The sequence below is a fragment of the Poecilia mexicana genome, unplaced genomic scaffold (genome assembly GCF_051168715.1).
Source record: "Poecilia mexicana isolate PSO_F unplaced genomic scaffold, ASM5116871v1 scaffold_9, whole genome shotgun sequence".
Classification (NCBI taxonomy): Eukaryota; Metazoa; Chordata; class Actinopteri; order Cyprinodontiformes; family Poeciliidae; genus Poecilia; species Poecilia mexicana.
In genome coordinates this window covers 8,377,523-8,400,707 of record NW_028263378.1, presented here as the reverse complement: position 1 = coordinate 8,400,707, position 23,185 = coordinate 8,377,523, and the positions used below count along the sequence as shown (strand labels likewise).

Genomic DNA, 23,185 nt, shown 5'->3' with positions numbered 1-23,185 from the left:
ACGGTGATGCCAAAAGTTCGTTATCAAAAAAACAATTTATGGCAACTGCTGCCATCTCAGGCAACCGTAACGGCCATCAGACTTATTTTAACAATAATTTATCTGTAAAATTTAAATGTGACATGAAAAGCAAAACCAGAAGATGGGGAAAGAAAAAATTTGGTGCTGTAGGTAGGAAAGGAGTCCTAATTAAAAAAGAAAACTGTGAAAGTCTTCAGAAAGTCTTGAAAATGTTTAATCAAGACTTCTAAAAAAAATCCCCAAAAAAGACCAGATACTTGGCAGAAAATAAAATAAATATGATGAATAGCAATGTAGTATTCTAAATGAGACAATACCGCTAACAATGACCTCTGTGAAGGTTACCGAAGTGAAGATTGAGGTAAAGGTACAGACGCTGACATTAAACAAGATGTCCAGGTCCTCACCACCAGCTCTCCACCAAACCCATGTCAAGCATGGTTCCTCCGTCTTAATCCCCCTCTCCCTCGATAAGGCACTGTGCACTTCTCTTACAAACACGCGCACACATCCAGCTCACTTCCCATCTATCCGCAGAATCCGCTCCCTTGCAATCACCTGCGCATCAGCTGCCAAATGAAGTTCCTCTTTAGAAAAAAAAAAAAAAGAAAAAAAAAAACACTCGGCTCTGTCGAATCGTCTGCGTGCCAGGCAGCGCCGGCAGCTCTCGTGTTGAAGCCAATAATCCAGCATCAGAGCTTCAGGTGCACAGAGGGCCGTGATTGACAGGACTCGATATGAGGCCCTCGCCTCACTTGACATTTGGGTTTCATAAGGTCTGGAACAAAAGGCAGGGGCAAAATAATCAGAGTGGGGCGCAGGCAAATAAATCTGTTTATTCCTCCTCACCTGCCCCCTCCCTCACCTCTGCACCTCCTCTGCTCGTCCACATCAAGCCTCAGCCCTTGAAGGGGAATGAGGGAGGGCGCAATATTACCTTTTCGCAGCCTTAGTGGATTCACGCACCGCGACAGCAGGTCACTTTAGGCCCTGTGCTTACCTGAGATATTAGTTTGTATGAGTGGTAGATAGAGATGTGTATTTGAATGGCTGCAGCGCTGTGTGTATGTGTGTACAACGCTGTGTATGTATGAGGGAGAGGCAGAGACAACAGAGAGGACAGAGAGATAGAGGCAGGATTGATGTGGAGTCATATTGTGGATTACCATTTGTATGCCTGTGTGGATGCAAGGAAAGAAAAAAAATGGAGAAACGTAGCATGCAGTATTTTCAGAGGTCTTGTTTCATAAGAAATTAATCCAGCGAAAGAAATAAAGTTCAATGCAAAAAAAAAAAAAGATTCAGATTAGAATTTTGCACTTATTTAGTTTTTCTAAATGACTGACGGCAGCATTTATGAGAGTTGCTGACCCAGCAGCCCTGTCTTTCATCTCCACACACGGAGCATAAAGCAAAAGCCACAAATGCAAGCGGACTTACTAGATACACTCACTTCCTGTGAGTGAATGAGGAAGCTGTAAGTGTCCTGGTTGTAATATTTCACCTTACTCAGCAACCGTAATTGGATTGTAGCACTTGGAAGGCAAAACACAGCAAAATGTGCAGTAAAGTGTGTTTTTATTCTTCCTTCTCCAACTCGTATTTCATTGTTATGTTTTAAGCTTGCACAGACTTATGACAAAAACCCATATAATGTAATATAATAACACTTGGATGGTTTGACAAAGCCCCTATTAAAGCATCATTTAGCTGATTATGCTACAAAATTGCAGCACAATTTAATAATTCTTTAAGTTTTATAAAACACAGGGGCGATTTGGGCACAGTGATGGCGTAGTGGGAAAGTGCGTGACTCGTTTGCGGAGATCTGAGTTCTCTGTGTCCGTCACAGGTTTGAGTCCTGGTCCTTTGACCTTTGTCACATGTCGTCCCTCTCTCTCGTAGCCGACTTTACTGTCAACTCTCTGTCAAATAAAGGCTACTAGGGTCAAAAAAATCCTTATAAAGTCTCATGAAACTCATTCTCTCTAAATCTCCTTAAAGTAAAAGTAATTTTATTTGACCACTCTTATACTTCCAAAGTTTTGGCCTCTCTTCTGCATCAGGCAAACACATTACAATAGCTAAATCCCTTAAATAGAAAGTGATTTTATCTGTCTAAACACTTGCACCCAGAATACATTTATAAAAGACCATTTCAATTCACATGTAGGTAGAAATGTTCAAATGCTTGATGCACAAGAACTAAGGACTTCACTGTAGATATTCTTTCAATAAACATGGAACATGTCTGTGCATTTCAGATATTTATATATACATGAAGTTCACCAAATATCAGTAAAAACCTGAATAATGAATGCATACAAATTCAAAAGAAATTAGTCTGAGCATTTATGTCTAATGAAGTTGGATGGTACATGCACTGAAACCTGTTAAAATCTGTATGTCGTAAGCATTTTACCTGTGAAGTCCTACTTATATCAGCTAGCTTAATATTAACTGATGGCCTATAAAAGGTTTTCTCATTATCAAAGTATTGACTGATATCAAGACAACTTCACACAAAAAAAAAAACATCTTAATGTTGCAAAACATGATAAAGACAACAATTACAACTGAATTTCTAAACTTCTCAATGTTGGAGCCATAATATAAAAGTGGAAACAACTACCTTTCAATGTAGTTGATAAACCAACAATATAAGATTTCTGACTGAGAAGAGAAAGAAAAATAAAAAGTAGTTGTCAGAGAGTTTCTAAAAGACCTGCTAATAGCACGTACAGTTTTTCCCTGTAAAATAATAGGTTGCTCAACCTCAATGATCTCCATGCACACTCACTGCACAAAACTCCACTACTGAAGTAAAAGCATGATGACGCTTGCTTACAGTTTACTGCAGAAAATTTGCAAAGTGAAATGTTGGAGGAATACCATATGACTAGATGAGGGTAAAGTCGAGCTGTTTGGATGTCATTGTGCTAACAGTGCCAAAACGCATGCGGGAATAGTTTTGCTTCTTCCAATTTTTAAAGATATTTAAAAATTTAGTGGCTTTGACTCAACAGTAGCTTGACTGGAAGAAGGGAGAGAGTGAAACAGAAAACATAGAGTTAATGGTTGGGAATCCAACTTGAGACAGCAACGTCAAGGCTTCATAGCTACCCGATATGGTGCACCTGTCTAAACACTGAGGCACGTCACCCCTTCAAAGCTGGAAGGGGATAACCTAGAAGTCTGGGTATTGTGATTAAAATGTTGTTCTACTTGACTGGCTTAAAATAAATGAATGCCACATTCATTTATTTGCCAATTCTTTTCTTTGATTTTGAAAACTTGAATTCTCCCACATTATGTATTGACCAGTTTGGGTTTACATAGCATAAAATCTCAACAAGACACATTGACATTTGTGACTGTAATGTGACAAAATGTTTTTTTTAAGAATTGAATATTTGTTGCATGATGTCACACTAGTTTAAAATTTTGCTTAGAATTTGTCTTTATTACAAGCTACATGCTGGTTTACTGCTTCATTGATCATTGATCATATCTTCTTCTAGAGCATAACAAAGGGAGATTATGATCTTTAAAAGCAAACACTAACATTTTATGTGAATATCTTTTAACCACATATGGATTTCATGCCTGTATTTCCCACAGAGTAAAAATAATCACCGTGGAACCTTTAAACCATCTTTCAGCAACAATAATTCTTCGAATGTGAGTAAATACAGCCTCTTTTCCCCCTGCGCTCTACGTGATTTATACCAATCAAGCAGACTGAGATGAGGGAGCTGAATGAGAATTTAATTGCCAGGTTACAGGTGCAATCTGTGGACAGAATAGCAAGCAATTAAACGGGCGATTCAGTAAAACAACAGGGGGGAGGGGGAGCACCATCAGGCATCTCCAGGCCATATGGTCACTTGTGGTTTAAATTGTCTATAAAAAAGCATAAGCCAACAGATAGTTTTCAGATCAATCCCTGTCACAGCCTTTTCTCCAGAATGAGCCCCCCACGTGGGGGTCCGCATTACTCGCATCTTGTCGGGATGTGATTGGACAGCGTGTGGATGACAGACAGCGCAGTGCTCACTTTTTTTTCTCGTCATTGGCTGCGTTTAATCACCGCTCCTCCTTCAGACCACACATCATTGGCTTTATGGGAGGTGGGGGGGCTTTGCGTACGAGCCGGGAAGTTGTAGTTCTTCACGGCACATGCACATCTGTAGGGCTTATTATCGACTAATATGAATTAAACTACACGTCCCGACGTCACGGTGTGCGGGCTCCAGTAAATGTTGTGAATATGTAATTGCGCCCTCACGACTGGCTGCTGCTAAATTTGGCGTCACAGACAAGGGCAGGCTGGTACAGTTGGTTGGTGAGGTGGTCTCTCGCTCGGATGTGAAGCGTAAAAGGAGGTTGGAGGAGATCTACTGATTAATGCGCGACAACGGGGAGTAACCTGAGATGCTGAGCTGTGGATGAGCTGTGCCACGATGCGCCAAAAGTTGAGGCTTCGTAGGGAAAACACAGAGGAAAATAGAAGATTTGTGTTAGTTTGAAGGGAATTCTTTGAGTTTTATGGACAGGGAAGGAGGAGAATAACCACCTGCCTTGTTTTTGTTGTCAAAGGATGCTTCCACTTTTTACAGGACCTGCTCTCAGCCCGCTCAGCGGCTAGTGACTGACCCTTTACGCACGGAAAAAAAAGAAAAAAAAAGCGCCTCACGCATTTCTTTCTTTTGCTGTATTTTTTTTTCTTCTTCTTGTGGATGAACTTTACGCCGCCTTTTTAATGATTCGAGATCTGAGCAAGATGTACCCCCCGGCGCGGCATCCGGTAAGTGGAGAACAGAAGCAGAAAGTGTCAAAACAGCGCAGATTAACTGCAGCGCGCCTGATGCGTAATCAGTTTAGATACAGTTTCCGTGCCACTGCGCCGCCACTTTAACAATTGAGCTCATTGTCCAGATTTCTGGAGCTGTTTGTGTCTGTGTGAGTGCGTATCCGCGGGTTAAAATGTGAGGAGACTGAGTGCGATCACAGTGGTCCATTGTCAAAAAGAAAAGGAAAAAAAAAAAAAAAAAAAAAAAAAAAGCTCCTGCACGTTGTGTCATGACACTGAACTTTGGTGGCTCAGTTCTTGCTCTCTCCCCCCCTCCTCTTCCTCACACGCTCTTTGATTTCGGGTTGAGGTGCCACACCAGCCGGGGCAGCCGTTCAAGTTCACCGTCACCGAGTCCTGTGACCGGATCAAAGAGGAATTTCAGTTCCTGCAAGCCCAATATCACAGGTGAGAGTCTAGAAATAAGGCAGGAAACGGTCTGGCATCATGATGCGTGCTGCTCTTTTTGGAACTGAACTGAGTTAACAGACAAAAAGAAAGAAAACTATCGATTAAAATGTAAAGAAAATTATTTCTTCTTTTACTATCAAAAATAAAACAAAATACTGTTGCTGTTTGAGTTAAAGAAACCTGTTTTTTTCACTTTTCTATGTAAAATTTAGATCATATGACCTTTTGACCAGCGTGACTGGTCTATGGAATCCCATACAGACACCCAAAACTGTGATCTACTGTGTATTCTGACACCCTGTGACACCAATTTGAGCAACAGTAGTTCATCTGTCACTGTGCTCCACACGGACCCCTTATTCTATGTTGACAGTTTCCCTTCCTTCCTTGGAGCAATTTCCATAGAGAGCGACCACTGCTAAGCGTGAACACCCCATAGAAGCCGCAGTTATGGAGAATGACCAACCGATCATCTTCTAAACAAGAATTCTGTTATGCATCATATTTTATTTTTTTTTATTCATCTCAATGTAGGACTGAAAAGACTAGTTTCAAAGAGCTAATCTCATTTATTGAAAGCCACGTTGCAGATATAATGACACTAAACATCTATTTTGATTTGCCATTTTGGTGCATCACCCCCATTTCTTTTCCAGTTGCCCCCTTCTGGCCACCCCTTGAAAAACTTTCTGGAGCCACTGACCAAGCCGTCACAATCTCACCACTTTCACACTTCTACTCTTTTTCTACTTCTAGTGCAAATCACAGCTATATTTTCAGTGTTAGTGTGTGCAATATTGCCAATCGCAATAGGCTGTTTGAATGCAATATTATCCGGTATATATTATTTTAAATCTCAAACATTCACACTCTACTCGTCAGTGCTATATTTGGCCAGTTGGATGTTGTCTCCATGTCCTTCACGCCTACACCTGATGTAGATTGTGAGCCGAGGTAAAACTCACAAGAGTATTGACAAAAAAAAAAAAAAAAAGAAAAATGACAGTGCAGAAAATGTATGGTTAATAATAACTATCAATATCACAAAATTTCAGATTTTCTTGATGTTCAAAATTCAAACTTTGAGGACAAAAATAATCAGCTCCTTCCTAATATGACACAAGAACCATGATGAGGAGATGATCTGTGCTATTAACTCCACTGGTCATAATGTTATGCCTGACTTGTTCATATTAAGTACGTTTCGGGGTCAGAAAAGTTTGATAATGCTTTACGCCATGCAGTCATGCATGACTCATGCAATATGACCAAAGTGTCTGAGAAATACATGATGCAATGACATGAAATACCAGACAGAAAGTAGGTTTTGGTTCAGGTTAAGGTAGATAATTAAAACAACCTTAGAATGGCTGCTTTTAGCGTCTTAAAATGAGATGTGCTCTCCTCCAGCAGAGCTCATTCGTACGCTGGTGCTGTACTGTATCGCCCGTTTGTCTTAGCTCTGTCCATTACCAGTGACTAACCACAGGTAAACCCCATTGACTTTCGTCGGCACGTCTCTCCCTGCAAGTGCAAGTGGTGTGAAATACTGCTTTACTCGACATGATGAAGTGTGAAATACGTCGCCGCAGGGCAGGACCATAAAGCACGACACCAATGCATAATAATCTCCCACTTCTGGCCACCTTGTAATTGTTACCCAGTCTCTTGGGGAGATGAACCAGGGGTCCAGTTTTCTGGTCAATCCTGGGGCTTGAACGGGCTGAACCGAGGATAACAAGCTGCATGCTTAATGCTGCAGCCGCCCACATCAAACGGTTTCAACATAGGGGGTTGGTTTGGAAGAAAACAGACAGAGTAAGGATGGATCAAATTGGAAATCAGAAAACTAAAAATCTTTGTCCCGATTCGTGTCTTATTTCTGTTTTGGATCAGGATTCCCAGCTAGTCTTTGGAAGTTTGGATTAGTTTATAATTTGACTTAAGCATTTTACAAATCTGGATAAGTATATAAAAAATAGCATAGAATCCATCCATCCCATCCCATCCCATCCCATTTTGCCAGCCATTTTTGTATTTTTACTTTAGAAATGGCCTAAACAATGATTCAGATTCCTGATAACTTGAGTGTGAAAATGTATTAAGTTTTGAAATGGAAAATGTGAAGGAATCTGGTTGACTGGTTTTATAGTAAAGTTAAACTCCTTAAAGCTTCGTTTCATTGAAACTGATGTTTACCTGGTTTTGTATTTTAACATTATCGCACACCTGATGATCATCTCATTAGCTGCCACTTAAAAGCTTTTTGTGGCTGTAAACAGAAGACTTCCCATAAGCCGAAAGATTTAAAAGAGTTAACCTTTTTTGTAAAATGGATCCTCATTATAAGGTTACTTTCTTGTTGATGATGCAGTTTTGGCTTCCTCTCACACTGTAAGAATATGTGATGAGGTCTCTGTGTGTGTGTGTGTGTGTATGTGTCCATTGATTCAGTAATTACTCCTCTGCACCTGCTGAGTAAGGGCCTGCGTCTGCAGCAGGAAGCTGTGGTGAGCCGCACGGCTTGTTTTGTTGCGTTTCTGTTTTTCCTCTTTTTAAGATTGATCGTAGATTCAGATTTGCACTTTTTTTTTTCTTTGCGGGCACCACCTCATGTGAATTCAGAGTTACAAAACACTCCTTTAAGTCCCTCTGGTTTGGTTGATGGAGAGTTTAATTCTGACACTAATATAACCTTTTTTTTTCTTAATCTTTTCTGCTAGTCTGAAACTGGAATGTGAGAAACTGGCCAGTGAGAAAACTGAGATGCAGCGACACTATGTAATGGTGAGCCTGACTGCAGCTTGTGTTCTGACTAGAGCATATGCCACAAGAAAGAGAGTGACCTTGCTTTCATCTCGTTTTTCTTTTTTTTTCCTCAGTACTATGAAATGTCATATGGGCTTAACATCGAGATGCACAAGCAGGTAAGATGTCTTGTTTTTTTAAATGTAAGAATTCAGCAGAATCAAACAGCCTTTTAGTTGGTGTCAGAGAAACGTCCATGACAGTGAGATCCATGCAAATTTAGGTGTACATGCGTAGATAGCAACAATATATCAGAATACCTGAAATATCACAAATAAAAGCCACAGATTTCCCTTGGATTTTGGGAGAATTTGTAAAACGGTTGAGCTTTTATGCAAACTGTTATTGTGAGTTTAATGACACTTTCGATTGCATGTTATGTTTTATTACCTGTGGTTGCTTTATCTTCATTTTTAACATTTGGTGGCACTTGTACAGAAAACTGTTCCACACTACAGGATTCATATGTAGTTCTAAAATGTCTGGGAAAGTTTATTTATCTGTTTTAAAGGTCTGAATAAGAATAGGGACAAGAAAATGACATCACAGAAAAAATATTTAGAGTTTCAGACATTTCTAACATTTAATATGCCCAACGTGACTTGGGGCAGTATTTCAGATTTGCCTCAGAAGCTCTGACCTGTGCCTCAAGATGTCAGATGTTTCTTTTTCTACTAGTCAAGTCTGCAGGTTTATGTCGGAAGTATTGAGTGGATGCTTGCACCTGTATATGTTGCCTGCACAGATTACACAAATGTCAAACAGGTAATAAAGACTCTTGGATTTAAAGACTAGAAAAGCTTTAGGGAAACAACAGAATTATTCTCATTCTCAGTTTTTGTTTTCTAAACCTCATCACTGTGGAAACGTGATAAATTAAAACTGAACTTTTGAATTCATGAATTAAAAATGGGCCACAAATTTGCCAACAAACCAATATAGATTCATGAAATGTAAAGTGTGTGGGAACCCATGAAACATCTCCAGTTGGGAAAATTGAAATGCATCCAGTTGGGAAATGAAACAAAGAAAAAAGACTTGCACCAACTTCACCTTGAAGCCAGTGCGTTTTGCATGCTCTTGGCGTGTGATCTGGATTAACTTGTTGTTTTCTGAAAGAACTCTTCATTATGAGGCTACGGGACGTTAGAAAATCACTAGGTAATGTAGGAAGTCACTCTGAGTCATATGAGTTGGATCAGGGATGATAATGTCTTGTATTTTATTAGAATCAACTTGTCCAAATAGGGAGTACATGGAAATGTTTATTTTAGTCGCACATTAGAGATAACCTGCAATAGAAATGCAGTGAATACTTTCACATAGACTGGATGTGTGAGAAGTTTTCTCCCCTGGAGAGTTATTCAAAGCTTTTTTAGGAGGCTCAGATTTACAAATTTCTTCTGACATAGTCCAGATGTTTGGCAGTAGCTCATTATTTATGATTTCAATTGTTCATTTGCATCTTGGAATACAGACACGTTCGTGGCAAGTTCTGTAATGACATTGCCCAATAAAAAAGGTGTCAGAAAAGTCCTCTCAAAATGTTTGATTTATAAATGTGATTTGAGAAACTAATTAGTATTACCTGTATAGGTCATGAATATATTTAACTGCGAAAGAATTTAAGTTCATCCGCTATGGCTTCAGTACAGGGATACGAGTTGCTTTGTTTACAGGTGGAAGGAGGGGCCGAGTTTTAACATGCGAGTTGGTGAATGAGAGGATTTACCCTGAACCAGTGCAAGTTCACTGAAAAGAAGAGAACTGAATTGAAATTTTACACAATCTGCTGGCATTACATGTACTGCTAACATTCTCTGTTTCTATAGTTAAGTGAAATAAATTGTTGGGAATGGGAAGATGAGGTGCAAAGCAAGGAAAGATAAAAGAACAAAATGGATTTGACTCTCCATTATTCGAATAATGTTTTAATCTTGCTTGAAATAAATCTGGTGGAATTAAGGATTTGGAAGTTTCATTGTCTTGTATTATGAGCTAGAGATCTATTGCATTTTTTCCATTGTTTCTCGAATTTAAACAAATATACAATGTGAGACCAAAGTGTGGTTATTCCTCTGGGGTTAATAAAAAAAAAAATTATAAAAAACACAACAAAACTAAACATTACATTTTATTTCTAGAGGGTTTCAGCCAGCATAATTCTGCATTTCATCTTTAAGTGTAAAATCAAACTGTCAGCTCCTTCTAAAAGTGGAATGAAATTTGCTAGATTTGTAGAACCAAAAGTAACAAAACATATATATATAAAGCAGAAATATTCTTTAACAAAGAAGGGGTATTTCATTTAGTCTTGTTTGGTCACTTGGTGAGCCATTTCACATGTGAATAAGAATTTCATCAGTTTAATTGAACAAGATAATGGGCTGAAAAATGACTGCAGCCAATAAGGGTTTGGCCTTTAACGAGCTTTTGCATTACTGCTGCTTTTTTTTACTTTAACACGGAGGGTCATTAGCATAAATGTCTGTGTTAACCACACATCAGCTGCCACGATAAATGGACCACAGCTAACCAGCCACACATTCATCTCTGCACAAATAGTGTATGTGTGTGTGTGAGTGTGTGTGTATGTCGGTTTGAGAAGACGTGATAAATGCTTGGCCTTTGTCTTGCTGTCTATGTGTGTCCTTCTGTAACTATACAGCCTGTTTACTTTGCTTTCTGTGTGTGTGTGCGCGCGCGTGTGCATGCGTGTGTGTGCGTGTGTGTGTGTGTGAGTGTTTAACAGCCCTTACCGCACATGTTTACACAGTGTGGATGTTTTCATGAATGTGTTTGTCTGCAGGCACACTTTAGATGTTTATTCAGTTTTGCATTCAGTATTTGTGAATCTGTGCACACTGGGTGCGTATGCGTTTTGCTTTTTGTGTTTACTCCTGCCTCAGCGTGTGCACGCACGCACACACGCAAACACACGCAAACACACACGCAGCTTTTTCACTGGCACACTAATCATAGTTGTCGGATGAAATATGGGGTGTCTACTATAAATCCCGGCCGCCTGCTGCTGTTTGTGCGCGCTGCACGTGCTGCGGTGTGTTGTTGTGTTTGCATGGACAAGACAGACAAAATGAGAAGCGGTAAAACATGGCCTGCAGCTCTGTGTGGTGCCGAATGATTTCTGTCAGGAGAGCGAATCCCTAATTTCTGCCAGCAGTCTGTGGGTTCATGCATCATGCGGTTGTGTGTGTGTGCGTGTGTGTGTGTGTGTGTGTGTGAGCTTTGGAAACAAATTATTTTGACTCTTTCTCCAGCATGCCTGAGTATTACTGCGCGAGTGTGTGTTAGAAAGCATGTGGATTATTGTGCAGATGAATGGATAGAAGGAGACGGAGGTGTTTCTTTTGGCGGGCAGGTATTAAGGCAATCAGCCACCACTTCCAAGAGAGTCGCTAATATTGCTTGTTTAGCATTTTCTAAGGGTAATAGGCCCATTGATTTTTTTTGGCTCTGCTCCCTGTTTTATTTACACAGAAGGGCTCTAGTGCCCAGGGGAGAGAAATGTACCGAGGCTCGTTAAAGAGAAATTGACTCGTAGATGGAAGAGAGGACAGGACGGGTGGGTGGGGAGGAGAGATGGCGAGGGAGGAGCAGTGCACGCAGGACTGAGAGAGGACAGCTAATCAATTGCAAATTAGTGAGGCTGAAAGAGAAATAAAGCAAAGCGCAGGATGTAAGGAGGGAAAAAGGAAGGAGGCACAAGGACAAAGTGGTGAAAGAAGGAAGTAATAAGACGTTTAGATTCTGAAGATTGCCAGAGATTTCAGTTACGTGTGACAGGTTATTTTACTGCAGCAGATAAGGAAACATTTGTTTTGTTGTGAGGTTTGTTGTCACTGTGATTTGAAAAATTGTGAGAAAAATTAAAAACTGAGCAAACTGGAGTGTCTGTACATTAATATTAATTTGTAATTAATAATTTGGATTACAGTTTTAAAATCTCCTTTCCATACATATTTAGTGTAATTCGGTCTTCTATTGCTTAGCGGTACAATTTAAAGAAAATCACCTGCTTTCAGCCTATTAAACTGTCAGTAGATGTTTTTGGTTATTGATAAAATGGAGCTCAGAGCAATCCCCTTCTTTTGTTTCCTTCCTCTTCCAACTGTAAACCTCCTGACAAAAAAAAAATAAACCAAGTTAAGAAGAAAAAATTGTTCTTAACATTTACAAAACAAATTTAAAATGGATTGATCTCGAGATACACAGTGTGCTTTATGAAATCGTTTTCACCTTTTTGTCTAAACAATTGTGACCTTTTTTGTTTTTCATGAGAGATTTTTCAAAACTCTTCCAGTGATTTCATTGTGGCCCAGTCTCTTTTTGTTTTGTTGAATCCTGACCTCTGACCTCTGGAAAGTGAAGCCTGCTGTGGTTAAGATGTTGCTTGGAGTTCTTGATTTCATGTGTCTCGGAGTATTATGGTCTGGCTTGAGAAATCTCAAAGGACAAGTTTTTTTTTTTTTTTTTTATAGTTTTTTTCCTTTAATGAAGGAAAACTGATTTTTTTTTTCTATTATTTTATCAATTCCTGAAATTAAAGCTTGTTTGGTGTTCTGAAACATTTCATTATGAAAATAGCAAAAACACACAGCATCTTGGGAAGGGGATACATATTTGTTCACAGCACTGTAAATATTCATAATAGTGCAGCATGTTCATATGAAATAGCTCAGCCAGATTGGATGTAGAGCAAATGTGGAGATCAGTTTTCAAGTCCTGTCAGGTTCTTAATGGCCCATATGGACCTTTACTGGAGCACTCCAACATGGGAATGTGTTTTAATCTAAACTATTTTATCTCTGGCTGTTTAATGTTGTTGTCCTGCCGCAAGGTGAACCTCCTTCCCATTTTCAAGTGTTGTCCAGCTTTAACTGGTTTTCTTTCATAACTGCCCTTTATTTAACTCTGTCTGTAGAAGGCCATACCGACAACATGATACTGCCACCACCACTATGTTTGTCCTTCACACATACTGTCTTGCAAATAGACAGAAAGCAAATAGGTCTCAACTGTGGAGTGCCATCTTCCATATCTTTACCATGCAGCCTTTTTGGCTTGTGGCAAATTATAGACGAGACCTCCTGTGGACTTCCATGTGGGTTTCTTACTGTCACTTCTGCACAATTACACCTACTGTGTGTTGGTCCGTGCAGAAAATATTCTTTATAATACTTTTGCAATGCAGTGTTGTGTTTTATTTTCTAAACACTGACATCTGTACAAAGGAAAAGATCAACAGAAAGTCAATGCCCTTTAAACAGGTTGGATTGTTTTACTGTTTCACCCCACAAAAGAAATCATACGTTTTTCATTTATTTGTTATTAATGCTATATAAAGTATCCCTATCACTATAAAAGATAATTAGAGCCATTGCTGCTGATGTGATGGTCCATTGGGGTAAAAATTATTCTTTAAAATTATTATTTTTTTGGTCCCAAAGGGTAATTTTTGCTGCACAAAACTTCAGTGAGGAACTATACTTCATAGTAATGTTAGAATTGATCCTCACTGCCTATTCAAGATGATACTACAAGTATTTACTACATTTGTTTACCCTGTCTTAACTGTTTTAAGTGACAAAATCAGAAAACATTTATGTCACAATAACATTAAAATTACATTAAGGAGTTAAATTACATCAAGAACCGCTTAGAGACAGTCTAATTAGGGCCTTTTATATTTCCTCTTTGTCCCTTTCCACTGTGCTCGCTGCTTCTTTCACACACTCGCTCACACACACAGAGTCACAAGGGAATGAAGACTTTATATGGTGAGGTCCATTAGGTGTATTAGCTGGTGGTGAAAAGTGGTGCTGATGTGGTGCTTACAAAGCTCCACAGGGGAGGAGCTTGTATCTGACCCGCTCTGACTCCTGGGCTCCTGCCTGATCTAATTTCATTGTTGTTAGGAGGTAAAGTGGGACTATTTCAGAATGTTCTCCACGTTTATTAACATTATTGTCCCTATTGACTGCAATTTTTACTGACAAGTGTTTGTTGATGGCATGTGAGCCTGTTATAAATAAAAAAAATCTGAAATCCAGGAAATTATTAATTCAAAAGGTTAACTGTTTAACGTAATTTAACCAAAATGTAATCACTTATTACCTTTAAAAGATATAATTTATTATTATTATTATTTTTCATCAGTGGTTCAAGTTTAACGCGCCAATCCTTCTGTTTTTTCAACCTGTGGAAAAATTCTCTGGTGCCTCACAAAAAGGGTTAAAGATATTTCAGCATCCATATTTCAAACCTCAGAGGCTGTTGCAGCTCGATGTGACCACAGAGTCCTCTAAACGAGCAATACACTAAACAAATCGACCTGCTTTCGTGCCCCAACCTTTAGGCATCTCTGTTCAGTTGTTTCTGATACATTCTCTGTTGAACCAGTGTCAGGTCCAGGTCAAAGCTGAGGCCTAATTGTTAAAAAAACAGAGGAAAAAAGGAGCTTTGATTTTCTCTCTCCTTTTTTTTTTTCACGTGCTCTATCAGTGCCAGGAAGCATAGTGGCCAAACTGCCTGGCATCCCTGCACCCCGGCCTACTGTCACAATGGCTTCCACCTGGTGTAAAATGTCAGCTGTATGGGTTGTGTTGCACAGTGGAAAAGTGTAATTTAGCTTTTGTTCAGTTTTTCCACATTTACAGAAACATTAAGATCAGCTCTTCCAAAGGAATCACCTGGATGCTCAGTTATTGATTAAACAATTTCTTATAACCTTTTAATCAAATTAAAGCACTGTAGTATTGTCTAAATGCAAAAAAGAGAGAAAGATTTGAAGATATCATTATTGACCTGTGCAATACATTTTATTGCATTTTCTGATTATGTATTTGGTCTACAAAATGTGCAAGAGTCTTTTCTCTGTTTATTAGGTTAATTTGTCTCTAAATTGTCCTTTGGTGTGAGTGTGTATATGCAGGGTAGTTTGTCCTGTGTGTCTCTGTGTTACCCTGCTGCGCTGGTGACTTGTTCAGGGTATACCTCGCCTCCCGCCCAATCACAACTAGAGATCGGCAGAAGCTCTAAGCCTTGTCGATCAGGTATTTACAGAAAACACCAGCAATACTGAATCATTTGGCTATTATTTTCTTGAGCATCAAGTGGTGCCCCGACTTGTTAATTTTTATCTAAATTACTAGTTTTATTAATAATTGCCCTAAGTAATTATTTGTAGTTATTCATAGCCAAAACTAAGCTCCTGTTATGGTGTTAGATATAAAAAGAATACTTTACTTTCATTGTGTTAGAGCATCAAAATACACTTTATTTCTCAGTAGATTACAATAGATGGGAGAAAATACTATTTTGTTTCTAGCAAGCTGGTGTTTTGTTTCCATTTGCATTATGTCAGTACATATAAGATTTTTAAACGATGCCTTTTTAGAAGTTAGTAACAGTAGCTATGGTGCCAAAATTAGCCTCCTTTCAAGTAGCCGTCAACTACCGGTTCAGTGCCTCCTCGAACATCCATTAAGCTTTGCATTCAGCTTAAGCAGCATCACTTGCTCCTTTTTCCAGCTGTATAAATATTGAACATGGCCAACACTTAACACCAATGTTCCCTTGAGCAAAGCACTTAAACCCCAGCTAACAACCTCACCGGAGAATCACAGAGGCTAATATGTACGGGTGAGTTCCCCGGTGTGCAGAAATGTGAAGAGGAGTCAAACTGAAAAAGGGCATGTGTGCTCAGCACATCTTGCCTGTATAAAGACTAAATATAAAATGAAAATGTCAGTGTTTTAGGTTTTCTCTGAAAGAGAGTGTCCTGGTGCAGTTCTACAATATCAGTATGTAAAAAAAAAATCAATTTTTCTCTTAGTCCCCCTCCACCAGGCACCGTAAGAAAGTGGATCCTCAAATAACCTGTGATGATTCAGTGTTTAATGTCTCTTTTAAAACTCTTAAACAGAATTAATTATAAATAGGTTTTGTCCACCAGTGTATGAAGGCTAAAAATGAACTTATGTGTGACTGTTCACGCATTTTTCTTTCTTCTCTGAGCTGCTCTAACAATGATAGATATTAACAACTTTTGATTGTATCACTTTATTTTCTGGCATTTATTGAAGTATGTGATTAAAAATCTAAACTGAATAGGCTATGATGCTATATAAACATACAACCTCACAAACAGGGCTCTATAGTACCTACTTATTTGACCAAAAGCCTACTTTACAATGCTACATAACATTAGGACTGAATCCCATTTCCTAGCTTTATTCTTGCCATTAGCGCTTCCACTAACCTCCCATCCTCTGCACTTTATTCAAAAGAAGTTTAAACATTCCACTCAGAAATGGGAAGACCACTCAAGATTAATATTAATATTATGTATTCTGTATCGCACAATACTTTGGTGCTTGTTGAGGAACATCAGAAGCATAATTACAGATGGCAAATTACAATTTTACATTTTTAATCATGTAATGTCTGCATAAACACTGCAAGTTCTTGGCTTTGTTGCCTTGCAGTTACATCCTGGGTTTGAATCCTAACCTGGGGTCTTTCTGCATGGAGTTTTCACTTTTTCCTTACGTAGGTATGGTTTCTCTCTGGGTGCTCTGCCTTCTTACCACAGTCCAAAAAAACATGGCTGTTAGGATGATTGGTCACATTACATTTCCCCATAGAAATGTATGTGTACTTGCAAAGTGTTCAGAGACAAACCTTTTTTGTCCAAAGTTTATAGATAATGGGTGAATAAAAAAATTAAGTAATACTTTATATAACTACTCTAACCTACCTGCCTTTACTAAGTACGCTAACATGCAAATGTACTTGTAACATATTGACGAGGCATTAAACTCCAAACATATGTAATGTCTAACAGTCCATCGCACGGCAACACAGTGACACACAGGACGAATAGCCGCACACGCACACACTCATATCTAAGGGCATTTTGAGAAGACCAATTAACCTAACAGTCATGTTTCTGGACTGTGGGAGGAAGCCGGAGTACCTGTAGAGAACCCACACATGTGCAGGGAGAACTCCATACAGAAAGACCACTAGCTGGGTTTCAAACTTAGGATATTCTTGCTGTAAGGCAACTACCAACTGTCCCACTTCGGAGCTCAATCAAGATTCATAGTTCAATCAATTATGGCAAGTTGTCCTGAAGCACCAAAGCAGCCCCAAATTACCACCACCATGTTTGACTGTGGGGGTGATATGTGGGTGATAAAGATGATAAACTGCAGCTGCCACAGTTTGGTCAAAGGTCCAAATCAGGAGCCTTTAAATATAATGTCCTTTCATTATAAGATGCTTTTAATCATTGTTTTACTCCACAGATCAGGACTGGAGGAAGCGATGTTAGCCAGACTGTCACAGATAAAGTATTTCCACTAGATGACCGACCAAATAAAAGTTCTGAATTTTTTTAAATATTTATTACATTTTCCAAACACATTTTTATTAATTAAATATTAAATAAAAAAAAAAAAAACTGCGTTAGAAAGTAGGGACGCAGTTCACACTGGTCACCATTAAACAAACCACAACATTGTCTTATATTTTTTAAAAATCAGCTATTGTTTCTTTAAAATATATTTTGGACTGGAAAAAACTTTCATAGATTAAGATGCTCAGCCAAAAATATCAGGAGTTTTTCTATTTTTTTTTTTCATCAGCGGTTCCCACATTACTCCACATTCTGCAGGTATTCCCACTATATACTTCATCCAAGTTAATCACAAGAGGAAATCCGGTCCAGATGGAGCCCCACGTTGTTTGTGTTACAAATAAATAATGTGATGTTCATCCTCAGCTGCCTATTAATATGCGTTTCTGTTCTAGTCATGTCTTTTGTCTCTGTTTATGTTTGGATTTGAGTTGCACTGGTAGCACTCCCTTTGGGACGGCGGATCAGGCAGCTTCCTGTTAAAAAAAATATCCCACCTGATCTGGAGGAAGTAAGTGCTGTATAATCTTTAAAAGCCAAGCCTCAGGTTCAGTAAAAACATCTGATGAATACAAAGAAGGCTGTGGGGGGCGGGAGGTGGGGTTGCCTTTGCTTCTTGATGTGTGTCTGGGTGTTCGTAAAGTTGTGTTTATGCGTCTGCTGTAGCTTTGCTTGCGCTTCTGGCTGAGGGATTTATTTAAGTGTGCGTTGGGGGTTTGCTGTCGTTGCCTCAGGGGAAGTCTGGTTCCACTGATACCAAAGTTCACCTCTTCAAAGGTTATGTACGTGAAACAAGGTTAGAGACGTAGCCTCTTCTGCTTCTTTTGGCAGACTCTGAAAAAGGTAATTTGCTATTTATTTACCTGATTAATGGAGCAAAAATAAAAACATTTTTTAGACAGCTGCTCCAAAAAAATTCACTAAAATGACAACATTTTAAGAAGTGAATTTCTCTTTATAAGGCACCTTTTAAATGATGTTAATTACCATCTAATTAACATGTTATTAATGAATCAAGCAAAAAGTAATAAAGGAGTGGTTGGTAATCATTCACCTTTGGTCATGATCATAATGGCTGTCAACTAAGATTCAATAGGAACCACAACCCAAAGAGAAAAGACTAAGGTTTAGCTTAGAGAACTAAATCCAAATGTATACAGAACCAAATTATAAACTAAAAAAAAAACTAAACTCAAAGGAATGAAGTACAATGACAACAACCTTCTTGACACTGAAATGGACTGAAAATGGTAATATACAGTATACAGAACATAAATGAACACCAAGGAAATGATCAAAACAAACACTGAAGGATTGTGACACTATTTAATAAATTAAAATATAAATTAAAAGTTTATGGAATATAAATTTGTATTACTGAAGATTTTTAAAAATGTATATTAAATACCTTTATGTCCAGATATGTGGAAAAAACACACAAGCTGTTGAAGGGTATTTTAATTCTTTCACATGAAAGCAAACAGTGTTTAACACAACTACAGTACTTCTAATTTACTACTTTTGTGCAGTTAGTGACATATTTTGTGAGTCTAAAAGGTGCTGAAACCAGTGTGCACTCGCTAAGTGTTGATATTTAATACATTCAGAGCTGCTAAGGTAACACAGAACACCTTGATTGCAAAAAGGCGACAGCTGGATTTCAAGGCCAAAGATGGATTGCTCCAACTCAGGAATGATGCTCACGTACTCTGATGAAAATGCACTTGACTTTGAAAGGGTGAAAATGTAGGGAGTGTTAACATTATTTCATAAAAATGGAGCAGATGAAAGCTTCATCCCTCATCATTCATGATGTCTGTTTATATGTGTGCACTACAGTATTTCTAGTGCACACAGATTCTCCTCTAGAGGCTTTTACAATTTCAAAGACAACTTAATGATGGTATTTGCAGTAGGGCCAACTGCAATAATTTGGGCGGTGCATCTTATGAATATGATGATAATTGCAGTGGTTGTGTATTTTGTCTGTGGTAAATCATAGTTGTTTTTTTTCTGCACAGAAAAATGCGCACACTTGGATGTAAACATTTACACTCCTATTTATATTCAGCTGATCATGACACCCAATCCAAATCTTTAGTGAAAGGTTTTCCTTTGTGCAATAGAGATGTCTCAGTTTGCGTTTCTATTTTCATCACATTGGTGAACAGTGTGATTTTTTTTTGGTTTTTTTGGTGACTGTTACTCATTCGTAACTAAAACTCTATGGGTGCTACATTGTCTTCTTTTTTTCTCTTAATTGTTCGTTTTGCCCTTCACATAACAAGAGTTGTGAAAAGGGCAAAACTATCCGAGTTGTTTTGTCTTACAACATTTTACTAAAATACCTCAAATACCTCAATGATTACTTAACCCACAGATGTTTGATTATGTAAACAATTCTAGTTCTGATTCTATTGGTCAATATTAAGAAAAATAACTGCAGACATTTAGCCAACTTCATCAAGCCTACATTCCAGAGACAAAATTAATAGAATATTAGTATCTAAAGATACTGCGAGTAAAAAGAGAGTTTGGGTTGAGCAATAAACGAAAGAAAAGGAAGGAAGTATGACTGTGATTATTTAAAGTTGGGATTTTCATGGTTTGCATCTGAAGATGCTCCAATGTCCTCTACGAAGCTCCAGAAGGGTTTTGACAGGAGGCTAAATGAACTCCTGTCACTTTTAGCAAACAACAAACATATTGAAGCAAAACACCATGTGGTGCTACACATAACTGAAGCAGGTAAACCCCACAACACACTGCATGCAGGAAAAATATATTGAATACCTGATGCAACCTTGCAAGGACAATCGATGTTCTAGGTGATGTTTTTGTGTTAGGTCGTGCTCTTGCAGAGAGAAGAGGGGCTACCCAACAACAACAACAACTCCTAAAGTGACTAATAACGTGAAATTTTTGTGCTTTTTGCAGCTTAATATAGAGTCAATCCTCCCAAAGCAGTAGTTAAATGGTAAAAGGAGTTTTTCATCTTTATCTGAATGTCTCTTAGAGATTAATCCATCCTCTAAATACCATTCATACTTAGCTGTGTGCTAGACTCGAGTTTCCAATGTGACTATTCAGCTGCTTAAAAGACAATAATATGGGCTCCTGTTCACAAACCTCAGTGATCTCATCAGCTGAACTTTAAATGAAGAGGACGCCTTCTTGTCTCCTGTTGAATTTGATGTTGATTGTTTTCGCTGCACCCACCCCTCTGTCTTACAGGCGGAGATCGTCAAGCGACTGAATGCAATCTGTGCCCAAGTCATTCCCTTCCTCTCTCAAGAGGTAAGAGTCATAAATGCCTGTCACAGGGAGTTAAGGAAGAGGTGGGTGAGAGAAAGAATGGGAGGGAGAAGAAACGATTGGGGGAGAATTCTGCCGAGGATTCTGAGGCAAAAAGAGAAAAATACACAGACACACACATAAATGTACACGCAAACACGCAGATTATCCTGGGCTAATCCTCCCTGCTCAGGATAGGCAGATATACTGTGAACTTATCAAATGTCTCCCACTAACATATGCAGGAGCCAGCAGTGAAGTGTGCGTGAAAGAAAATACTTTTTTTTGTTAAAATACATTTCACTTGTGTGCATATACAGTGGTGGGTGTGAAACGTGTGCTTTATACACTGTGTTTATTATCCATTCTTAAAGTGTGTGTGCGCGCGTGTGTGTTGCGGTGATAAATCCTCCCTCTAAGGAAGTAACAAACTCTGTGTGTGCTGTGTTGAGGGGTGGGAACAGCAGGAACGAGTGAGTTTGGACTCCGAAAGCTCTCCTCCAGATTAGCCATGGATTAGGAGGCTTTAGGATGGATTAGGAATAATGGCATTAGACTGTGGTGCTTCTACACAGCCCTCAGGCCCACAGAGAGGGGAGGCAGGGAGAGGAAGCTGCTTTGTGTTGGTGCACAGCCTAGCTGTCTGTGTGCATATGAAATGTACCACAATACCGCTGCATATCATCGTTATTATGCAGGAAATAAGATCAGCTATGTTGAGTCTTTGTTTTTATTTTCATACCTGTCACCTTTTTACATTGTTCCCCAATATACTTTGAATTTTCAGCATTGGTTAGTACAGTTCTACTCAGAATATCTCTACACTTCCTTGTTTCCCACAACTCAAAGCAACATTCTTATGTGGGCAGAATCTGCTCTTTACCTCTGCTTAGACCGAAGACGTATCCCAACATTTAAACATCTTGACTCTACATAGGTTCGGCAGAAAACTAAAACTGGAAAAACTAAGCCTACAGTACTTTACAAAATTATACATACCCTTTCAAAGTGTAGTACACTAACAGAAAAAAACCCCAGCTTGTTATGATTTTCTCACTAAACCAAAATGTCTGAGAAGGAGAGCATGAATGAGAAAAGCTGCCTGTGGTAACTCTGGAGGAGCTGCACAGATCCACAGCTCAGTGGGAGAATCTGTTGACAGGACCACCGACTTTTATGTATTGACAGGCATTGTTGAGAGAAAGCCACAACAATGTAAGAGACATGGAAAACAAGCTGGAAATTGTTCTCTGGTCAGGTGAGGCAGCAAATGAACTTTTTGGCCAAGATACTAGGTCAGAGGAGTTCAGTGTGCAGCCAAAATGTAGAGTTGAATTTTCACACATTCAAGTTTAGCCAAAAACAGACACATCCAGTGCGTTCAATACAGTGCATATATTTTTAAAGTAAACTGGCATAGCGTTGTTCATATTCCTGTGTTAGAATGGCCCAGTCAAAGTCCAAAACTGAATCCATTAAAGAATTTGCAGCTGAACATGAAAACTGATGCTTCTTCTGATCTGACTGATCTGAGCTACTGGGCAAGGATTTCAGTCTTCAGATGTTCCCAGCTCGCAGAGCGATATCCTTAAAGACTTGCTGCTGTAATTGCAGCAAAAATCACATCAAAGTTTGTAGTTGCCACTTGGCACGATGTGGAAAGTGGTGTGACTATTTGAATACTGAATGATGTTTGTACAGTTCTGTTTCCGAAAGATCAAGAAATTTTCCACAAATATCCCAGTTTTGCATGGGCTTAGATAATAAAAAAGATTATTTATAAGATTTTAGTTAATAATGCCCATTTCAGGCTCGTAGTTATTGGAAGTGGAGATGAGAACGTCACAAAATCTGTTTGAAAGTATTTATCAGAGTTTTGGATCTTCACTTGTGTGCATGTCACGTTCTGGTAGGTTAGACTTTGGGAGCCGACGTGTAGCTGAACTCGATGGTCAGGTTCATTTCCACACCTGATAAGCTCTTTCATCTCTGCTTTACTTTGATGTTCTGCGCTCCTGGATGAATCTTCCTGCTCTTTCTGACTGTCTGCATCTGCCTTCCTCTCTCTGTACCCTTTCTGTGACTTTGTACTGCTTGCTGTCTCCCTCTTCTTAACTGTCTCTGTCTCTCCACAAAAATGTCTGTTAATGTGATGAAGGTTTGGCAGCTATTTTGTTTGGAAACATGTCAGATGCTCCAGCAACTAAACGCGCAAGTAAACTGTGTTCAGGATTCAATTGAGAAGCAAATATTTAACTTTACAGGAAATGTAAGGCAACATTTAATCATAAGGAATGAACTCCTAAAAGCAAAGCTTCAGGCTGTCCCTCATACCAAAGGATCAGAGAGAAATGTCA

General features: G+C 38.9%; 1 protein-coding gene across 1 annotated transcript in view; it reads left to right on the top strand.

The window, feature by feature from the left end:
- The first annotated feature begins 4,014 nt into the window (after positions 1-4,014).
- The window catches only part of LOC106925934 (transducin-like enhancer protein 4), a 37,305-nt gene continuing 18,134 nt past the window's right edge, over positions 4,015-23,185 (top strand). Inside the window, 5 exon segments of the mRNA XM_088008715.1 lie at positions 4,015-5,128; positions 5,131-5,281; positions 8,008-8,071; positions 8,167-8,211; positions 20,769-20,831. Coding sequence (XP_087864841.1) covers positions 5,104-5,128; positions 5,131-5,281; positions 8,008-8,071; positions 8,167-8,211; positions 20,769-20,831 — 348 coding nt within the window. The 5' untranslated portion in view covers positions 4,015-5,103.